Source organism: Aphanomyces invadans (genome assembly GCF_000520115.1).
Source record: "Aphanomyces invadans strain NJM9701 unplaced genomic scaffold supercont1.4, whole genome shotgun sequence".
Taxonomy (NCBI): Eukaryota; Oomycota; class Saprolegniomycetes; order Saprolegniales; family Verrucalvaceae; genus Aphanomyces; species Aphanomyces invadans.
The window spans coordinates 1,114,781-1,124,194 of NW_008580149.1; the positions used below are offsets into that span (position 1 = coordinate 1,114,781).

At 52.2% G+C, this 9,414-nt stretch overlaps 3 protein-coding genes across 3 annotated transcripts; 1 reads left to right on the forward strand and 2 right to left on the reverse strand.

Moving 5' to 3' along the window:
• Positions 1 to 162: 162 nt before the first annotated feature.
• Positions 163 to 1,032, forward strand: H310_02806 (hypothetical protein; the record flags this gene model as incomplete). Its single annotated transcript, XM_008866441.1, has 1 exon — positions 163 to 1,032. One exon carries the CDS (start codon positions 163 to 165, stop codon positions 1,030 to 1,032), a length of 870 nt encoding a protein of 289 aa, XP_008864663.1.
• A 3,965-nt stretch (positions 1,033 to 4,997) lies between these two features.
• Positions 4,998 to 7,327, reverse strand: H310_02807 (hypothetical protein; the record flags this gene model as incomplete). Its single annotated transcript, XM_008866442.1, has 5 exons — positions 4,998 to 5,351; positions 6,127 to 6,303; positions 6,489 to 6,794; positions 6,885 to 7,195; positions 7,282 to 7,327. The coding sequence occupies 5 exons, from the start codon at positions 7,325 to 7,327 to the stop codon at positions 4,998 to 5,000; spliced, it is 1,194 nt and encodes a 397-aa protein (XP_008864664.1).
• A 47-nt stretch (positions 7,328 to 7,374) lies between these two features.
• Positions 7,375 to 8,943, reverse strand: H310_02808 (hypothetical protein; the record flags this gene model as incomplete). Its single annotated transcript, XM_008866443.1, has 3 exons — positions 7,375 to 7,844; positions 8,455 to 8,693; positions 8,741 to 8,943. 3 exons carry the CDS (start codon positions 8,941 to 8,943, stop codon positions 7,375 to 7,377), a joined length of 912 nt encoding a protein of 303 aa, XP_008864665.1.
• Positions 8,944 to 9,414: the final 471 nt, after the last annotated feature.

Here is a 9,414-nt window from a genome sequence, read left to right on the forward strand (position 1 = left end):
ACGAATTCTCGTGAACTACTGAGATTCAGAGGTATCTGTTTGCAGGGGTCGTCGTTTCATAGCGTTCCATGTCACCATACAAATTTTGAGTAAAATTGATCCAGATTTGATTGAGATATGGTATTTTGGCCCCTCGTACGTGTCGCCCACTGTGAGTTCAAGATGTTCGTGGAGGGCGTGACTCTCCAGGAAGGCCTTGCTTCGGTTCGCTCGCTCCCCTCGGCCGATCTCAACATGACCAGCGCAAAGGCAGCGTCGGTGGACTGGACCACTGGCAAGTGCGTCAACCCCGTGCGCAACCAAGGCCAGTGTGGGTCGTGCTGGGCCTTCTCGGCCGTGAGTGCTGCTGAGTCGGCGCACTGCATCGTGACGAGAGAGCTTCTCGACCTGTCCGAGCAGCAAGTGACGAGCTGTTCCACCAACGGTGGTAGCGTGGGCTGTAGAGGTGGTTGGCCGTTTGCTGCCATCACGTACACCACCCAGGGAATGTGCTTGGAAAAAGACTATCCCTACACATCTGGCAAGACAAGTCAAACTGGCACGTGCACGAACACGTGTACCAAAAAGAAACTCAAAATTGGTGCTGCTTACCAAGTGGCGGGAGAAGCAGCTCTGGACACAATTTTGAACACCCAACCGGTGTCGGTGCTGGTCGAAGCGGGCAACTCCGCGTGGATGAACTACCGCTCCGGTGTGATCACGCAATGCCCGGGGTCACCTTCTGACCATGCTGTCATTGCCGTGGGGTACGATGGTACGACATACAAGATCCGGAACTCGTGGGGCACTAGCTGGGGCGAAGCCGGCTACATCCGCCTCAAGCGGGGCGTGAAAGGCCTTGGCATGTGCAATGTCGCGGAAGTGGTTTCGTTTCCTCAAATTAGCAAACCAAACCCAAAGCCCACTGTTCATCCAGGCTGTGCCACGTGCAGTGAGTGCTACTTCGCTTCCGCTCGGAAGTGCTTGAATTATGACAAGGACGACTGCGCGTACTACAACAAAAACTACGGGCTTTTCTGGTGCGGCAAATAAACCTGCGCGATCTGTGGTCGCGCACTTCATATCGCGCCCGAGTGTGTTGAGTGGTTGTTGTACGTACATTGTGGGAGTAACTGAATTCACATCAATGATGTTTTATTGTGACGAAAAAGTCACATTATCAACAAACGTGAATCGCATAGCGTTATATTCGCCAAGTACGATGGCTTTGGCGCAAGAGCCCTATTCCTGATTGCCTACAGGCTAAGTCAGCCGCCTTGACTTCCACTTGTCACTTGCTGCAAGCGATGCCTCGCGGAAAGAGTGCCATTCAATGGCTCGTAACGTAGGCTCTCAGTGATCAGCCGAATTTCACCTTCCTAAACTTGAGTGTTTCTCGCGCAATTTTTACAACCACAAGAAGTGAGGTATACTAGTATGCTGAAATTCCTCCAGTCACTCAAACAGGACTCAATGATCAGCCGAATTTATACTGGATTAAACTACTGATGTCCATCCGACTTTTAAACGGCGGCTGAGTAATAACTTTAAAAGGACACAAAATTAAACAGGTACAATTTCTTACAACTGGTGGATGGCCGCTACATGGTCGCTAAATGTCGACAGTTTAGTGTCAAGAATGCCTGTCCGATTCCAGCAGTTAACAACTGTCGCTTGTGTCACCGACCGCCAGGCCTCCATTGCCCAAGACATTGCCTCCACCACCACCAAAGGTACCTCGTAGAGACCATCTTGTCTACCAGACATCACAGAATCAACCTGTTGCAGGGCGTTCTGCACTTGGAGCTGGTTCACTCTCGCCTTGAACGAGGCAATGATGCCAGCGTCCAGGGGCTGCAGGTGCGCTGTTGTATTCTTCGGTAGCATTTTCACCTTCACATTTGTCAATAGGGACTCATCGTTGGGTCGATGTGGTGGCGCGTTGTCGACCAGAAGGAGAACCTTACGGTTCTCGGAAAGCATCCGCTGGTTCATCTGCAGTAGGTACGTGTTGAAAATCCCACCGGTCATCCATCATTTTTTGCTCGATAGGTAATTGAAGCCAGGGTCAGTGGCCGCAACACCGTTGAAGCACCGCGGTCGGGCAGCAGTGCCAATGAAAAGCGGATCGACGACGTCCGTACCGGCAGCATTGGTGGTAAGTGCAATATGTTTTTTAACTTTTTCGTCCCTGGTTGCCGCTTGCGTGTGATTGAACGATGTGGGGATAGACAGTAAAAGAACGACGTCTCATCCATGTTGTAGGTGTTGCGAGCACTGTAGCCACCGGTGGCTGCCTTCATTTCTTGACGGCCCTCGGCGACGACAGCAGGGGACACAGGGGCAGCCTCTCCATGCTGCACTTTGCTCGTAAGTCCATGCTTGACTTGGAACTTATATAACCATCTCTTAGTGAAGGCGATGCGTTTCGAAGCGAGGATGTAGATTTGGTCGCAAACGATACACGCCTGCTTGCAGATGAGTTCGCCAGTGATGCATATCCCCATGTCTTCGCACCGCAGGATCCAAGCAAGGACACTTTGTTCGATCGACGGCAGACAGGGAAACAGGACAGATAATACTACGCATTTTGTTGTCGGCACGAGGGTTTAGCGTAGTGTGTCGTTTTAGTACATTTCCACTTGTCGCTTTTGTTGCGATTGATGCGAGGGTGAACTTTTCAGCAGCCCACATAGCCAATTGGGAGTACGTAGCGGTTGGAGGTTCCTTGTGATGAGCATACAGCTCGTGCTTATCGAACAAGGTCATGCGTAGCTTCATGATTTCAATGTGGCATCATGCAAACATCATTGAGCCTTTTGAAATTTCAATTTCACCTTGACATTCGATATTATAAATCCATAAAAATTATCGACTTTGGCCCGTTTAAAAGTCGGGTGGAAATCAGTATAAGGAAAATGACGGGTGAATCCTACAAATATATCATCTTATAGAGGTTTACCATTTTGTACAGGAATAGAATCTTGAAGGAGGGGTGCTTAGCGATATGCATTGTCTCAGACCCAAAACGAGGTTATGTAGCTCAGTGTCAAAGGGGGGGGGGTATTCGTAGTAAATTACTGGGATCGACGGAATGCAACGCCAACTTTGACATCGTGCTGAGGATGATTCCACAAACCTAATTGGACCATGTACTTATATGTTCGACCAAAATAATAGCCTACGAGAGCTGACGATAGAAATTTCATTCATTTATGAGGTAATGAAATTGTGAAACTCTCGTAGATTCAAATATTGAGCTTTCACAAAAGGGACAAAGTATAACGTAGAGGTCATTAGAAGATAATGGAGGCTTCGAACTTTCTTTGATTTATACAATGGTCACGTTGCAAGCGTAAGCGTTTGACGCGATAGCGCAGTGGTAATACACGTTATGTGTCTTGATTGAGCCCCGGATTCGAGTCCCGGGGCTCACTCAGATTATCTTGGTTCAAGTTTGTAAAAAAATTGCAAAAAATACATCGAATTACAACCAATTATTGTGGGATGACCTTTGCAAAGCTTTGGCGAATTACATCTTCAGTGACCAAGTCCCAGGTAGCAATCGCACGTTTCACCATGACCATTCGCTTTTGCTTGGCCGAAAGAGAGTAGGGATCCTCATCGCCTCCAACCACTTGTCCTCATAAGCCACAGGTTTCAAGGGTTCCTCTTGAAAGGAGCCATCACGCCGACGTCAAGAGGCTGGCAGGCGGACGTTGAGTTCTGGCGCAGAGGGCACAGGCGCGTACCCAATTCGTCATAAATGAACTTTTATTACTCGTCGGACACATGAGCGTCGAAAATGTCCACAAGTACGACTGACGGGCCCTCGATGTGCTCGCCCAAGGCGTCACGAAGGTACTGTGCCCAGACTCAACTGTCCATCGAGGCATTGTCCTGAACAGCGTATTTGTGACCAGCGGGAAAGGATGGGAAATATTCCTTCTCAATGCGACCGCGGGGCTTGCTCTTCATTATAGTCATGAGAGGAACCTTGCTGCCGTCAGCTGTGACCGTGAGGACTGTCATTCGCATGGAGTGCTTTTCGCCGCAGGATATCTTCGAACTGCCACCCTTGACTGCCCAAATGTACGTCGGAGGAAGGTCATAGTACATCCCGGTTTCGTCAACGTTGCACACACAGTTCTTGTCATTGGAGGCGTATTCGCGGTGAAAATCGGCAGCGAATTGCTGGTGAGTCTCGTTGAGGACGCTTTGTTTAAGCTTGTTTTTAGTTTGGCGTGGGCGAGAGAATCCAGACTGCTTTGGTATGTCGGAGATACTGTGTTGTGGGCATGGGGGATAATAAATACAATACTTCTAGTCGGAGGTAACGGGGAGTTGCCGAGTTGGGCTCAGAGACATGAGTGCGTTGAGAACAAGGCCGCACTGCTGGTTCTGCTGTCGGGCCTGTGGGGTTGAGAAGTAAGCACTTCTCAACCCCACATGGGTACTTGGTCCAGAGTCGACGGTAGTTGAATTGGTTGCTGAGTGGACGTAGAATTCAAACTACGTTAGCCCGAAGTGGGTAGTCGGGGTGCTGGAACCGAAGCCACCGGCGGACTGAATGCATCCAACCGATAAATGTTAGTTCTTCCCAGACACGCGGGGGGAGTGCAGCGCGATTATCGTACAGAACTTGTTGTGTTGGGCCCATATACGGTGTAGGACGTTCGCAACGAGGAGCTTCCACAGCATGTGCAGGGCGTCAGTCTTATGGGCGTATACGGGGCTCACAGCAAAACTGTCCAGGTTGGAGTGGCTGTCCACGAAAAGTCGATGCCGTAATGCCGCCATGCTGCCGCGTGGAATTGCCAAATTGGGCGACCGTGGACACATGCGTGGAATGTGTGGTGTTGGGTTTTGACGAGCCCACAGCCATAGACACAGCACACAGCATCAGGGAGACCGGATTGGAGGTGTGCAAGTCGGCTGTTGACTGGGAGCATGCAGAATAGCAAACGCAGCCAGACATTCCCTTGGACAAGTGGAGGGAGACTACATGTCTGCCGGACTCAACGGACAAAACTGGCGATGGCAATTGGTGTGTCGCGAGAGGTGATGGCCATGGGGTGACGAACGTAGGCTGTAGGGGCGTGGTACGCCATCGCCACTATCATTTTCTTCGTCCAGTGTTGGAATGGTCGCGCCACGCCTTTGACATACGCGAAATATGTGTGGGATTCCGCGACACCAGGGGGGTTGTCTACTGAGCGCTGGAGACGCGTATACAACGAGGTCAGGTGGTTGTAGACCATGCCCAACCTGTAGATGGGTGCCCAAGTGATGTTGCCAGATGGGTCTAGACGCACCCGAGCGGCTGGGTTGGCTTGTGACATTCGAGCCAGGAACTCAGTTTGGGATGGCCACTGCCCGTGCTCGGTGAGCATGTCAGCAAGGCATCGGTTGCCATTGTTGGCGCAGTGCAGACACCAACGGCGGGTCGGAGGAGCAGTGACGACTCTAGCAGTGCAGTGACCACTCGCCGATAGGAAAGGCTGGTAGCACGACAGCCATACTGGCAGTTGCATCATTGTTGCGAGGGACGGTGGGAGCGGGATGCGCCGGGACATAGGGACGGCGGCCCATTGGGCTCAAATATCAATGCACAAGAGATGCATCTCCCACAACATGAGTCCTTTCGAGCTGCGATGGGTGTGGTACAGCAAGACATCGTACATGTGTGAGTTTCGCGAGAGTTTGCCCAATACTCGTGCAAATTGTCGTTGGACGAGGTTCAACCATGGGGTAGAGTCCAACGAGCCAGGCAGCATGAGACGTTGAAGCAGTCGTATTGCCATGTTCGAGCAATGAGTGGTTGGTACTGGTCAGTACGCAGTGTGTTGCGGCCAAGGATGAAGCGGTTGAGCATCGATTGCCATTCACGAACCATCGAGGGGGCACTGGAGTCAAAGCCGGGACTTGCAATAGTAAGGACAACATGACTGTACGTACTAGCAGGCGTCGACCGTGAATGGTCCGGGCTCGGCAGCCCCATTGCTGAAAACGCGCGAGGAATCGGTCATGCACATGGGCAATTTGGTAGTCTCGGGGGAGTCTGTGAGCGAGGAGGAGGCCGAATATTTTGCCGGAGGTCCTGACACAGTCGTCTATGTCCGTGGGGTCCAGATGGTCATTCAGAACCAACGTCATGCACTTAGCTTGGTTAAGCATCGCACCCGACACGACGCAAAACTCCTCGACGATGTGCATCTGCTCCACGGCCGATGGAAGGTCGCATGAGAGCAGTGTGGAGTCATCGGCGAAGAAAATGCTGGTCAGAGGGTCACCGTCGGGAAGGGGGATGCCTAGGTGAGGCTGCTGACGGAGCATGTCACCGAGAGGCTCAAGGTACAGGACAAAAAGCAAACACGACAACGGGCAACCTTGTTTGACGCCTCTGGTGGGTGTAAACTGCGGAATCAGGACGCCGTTGAAAATTAGCCAAGCAACGGGTGAGGCGTAAAGGAGCCTCATTGGCTCGGCCTTTCTTGACTGAGCCTCACCCAGTCAAGAAAGGCCGAACCAATGTTCATCTCCACGAGCTGGTCGAACAGGAAGCCCTGGTCGACCATGTCGTACGCTTTGGAGAAATCCAGAAACTTAACATTGTGGTCATGATCATTTGACGTACAGATCTGCTGCAAGGCTTGCATGAGAATGACGTAGTCGTGGAGGCGACAGCCACGGATGAATCCAGCTTGTGAAGGGTGTACGAGCTTTGGAGCGAGACGGGGGAGGGGGACAACGCACGCGACAAGATTTTCACTTCGACCGGCATGAGTGCAATGGGCCGATAGTTGCAAGGATGGCTAGTTCGCCAGCATTGTACAACAGAGCAACTGCACTCTCGCGCTGGAGCGGGAGTAGCCATCCATGTAGTGGAGTTGGTAGGTGAATACCTTCAACAGGATCTCAGCGAACACCGCTGGCGCAACTTGGAAGAATCCTGCGGACCACCCATCTGGCCCGGGGGACTTCGCCGGGTCCATGGTCTTGAGCGCGACGTGCAGCTCAGCGGCAGTGAGAGGTTCGTCGAGTGTAGCACGGTCCTCACGCGATAGCCGCTTAGACAGAGTGCGCACCACAGCTCTACGGCGCTCTCGATTGATGGGGGGACCACCTGTAGGAGCTGACATGATGTGTTTCCAGTGCTGGGTGAACGCATCATGGACAGCTCGAACATCCGTCACGACAACGCCATCGACAGTGGCTGAGGTAATGGGTACTTTGGATCCACAGGGGCGGCGAAAGAAGTGTGACGTGCCACGCTCATTAGAGCTTGCGTGGAAGTCGAACTGTTTGTCGCGACAGACGTGTGCAAACTCTTCGCGAGCCGACGCATACGCCAGTCAATTCGCCACTACCTCCTCTGCACCATAGCCCGAACGCTCAAAGGCTCGCTTGGCCGCCACCACGCGCAAGCAGGTACTCCAGGTTAGCCTTGCCAGCTTGGAGGTGTTGGCGATGACACTTGACTAATTGAGACTTGATGCGCTTCAACCACCCATACCACATCGCTCCGTGATTGCGGTCTGGGTTGGAGTTCATCTCGTCGAGGAAGGTAGATGCTTCCTCTTGGATTGCTTTAACGACATTAAAGTCGTCAAGGAACTCGCGGGGCAGACGCCAATATCCCTTGGACGGGGGTGGCATGTTGTTGGAAAGCATCAATGTGTGCGACAAGTGGTCGCCGCCATGAACGTTGGCATTGTACGACGCCACAGAACTGAGCTTGGTGGCCAGGTCGTGGTCAACAAAGATGTAGTCGAGTCGGTTGATACGACCAGGTCCACTGTACGAGCGTTCCTGAGGGTGCCGAAGTCGCCAAGCGTCAATCACACGCAGGTCTGTGAGCCATTCTACACAATTGGAACGCCACTGACAGGACGAGGGTGCAGGTTGAACGTGTCAAGGGCAGGGTCAATGGGGAGGGTGAAATCGCCTCCGGTAAGGTGTAGGCTGTCGTCTTCAAAATCACGGGGTAGTCCTTGGAAGAACTCGCTGCGAAGGTGAGACTCCGTTGGGGCGTAGAGGTTGTGAATGTAAACCGGGAGGCGATGCCAGGCCGTCCTGACAACTAGGTAACGTCCCAGGACATCCAGGTGATCAAGGTGAAAAAGGTCAGTGGAAGTCATGCAGCTCCAGAAGAGTCGCCAGGACGCGCAGTATATCGTCGTCGTCAGCGTAGAGGTTTTCAAGGATACGCCATAACTCGGAGCCCAATTGTGTCGTCAAAAGGACAGCGGCGATTGTGTTAGATGAGAGACTGCGAGGTCCGCGATGCATGGCAATGACATTCGACAGGGTCCAGTGGAAGAGAGCACAGCGGCTTCAGAGGTGTAGAACAGTGGACTGTGCACCGATAATCGTCTGCAAAGGTGAGCACCAGCTCCAACTCGAGGCGACTTAGAGACACCTCATCCCCTTCAGCAGTTGCTGCGGAGACACAAGCGAGGTTGTCTGCAATACGCATCTCCCCAAACAAGTGCACCATCGACGTGCGGGTCATGGTCATGCCGAACGTTTTGGTGTAGAGATGGTCAAAGGACGAGTTACCGCCCCAAGTCGCGCGTAGCCAGCGGTGGACAAGCCGTTGGCGAATGAAATACTCAAAGGTTTGGCGGTCGTTCGAGAAGAGTGCATGAAGGTGGATGCCAAAGTCGACGGGGCCTGCTTTGATGAGGCTCGCGAGGTCGAGCGATCCTCGGCTAGTCGCATCGTCGGGTGATGAAGAGCGGCATCTGACGAGCCAGACGCCAGTTCGACCAAGTCTGCAAGGATATCGTCAAGGGGCACTTCGATGTGCGTGGAATGTCCATTCACATCTTTCGCAAACGCCACGTACTCCGCAGAGGTGCTGTACCGCTTGTCTTTGGTTTTCGGGAACAGCTCAGGTATAAGGGAGTTGAAGGATGTGTCACTGTGTCTAGTCTGTTTGACGTGTAGCCGGTGGTCCATCGTTCTTCCAAGGCCGTGAATGCATTAGGAGACACCTACGGACGACCAACAGTGTGTAGTTTGTGCGATCTAAAATTGGACGCTGCGTTGTTGCTGCCGACCTCAGTCCATTTGACAACAGCCCAAGGTGCCGTTTTTTGGCGCTTCGTGGGCTGCGGGGCCTGGCGAGTCTCGGACGGGGTCGGTGGGCTTAATGGCGTAGCAGAGTGGACGTTGCTATCGAAACAAGCGCCCAAGTCCAAACGGACAAGATGCATACCGTCTAGTGTATATCAGTTTAGACAGATATATCGGTTTAGACTCCTCTAGGCATTAATATTTTTGAGCCTTTCACCACAATAGATTATACCAGGTTTACCTTCGCGGCATTAAACCCTCAAATCTTTTATATTTACTCCAACAGATAATAAAGTATTCATTTATAGAGGTAAAATAAATTTTGAGTGGTTTTATGCGCCCAAACGCGCGGGA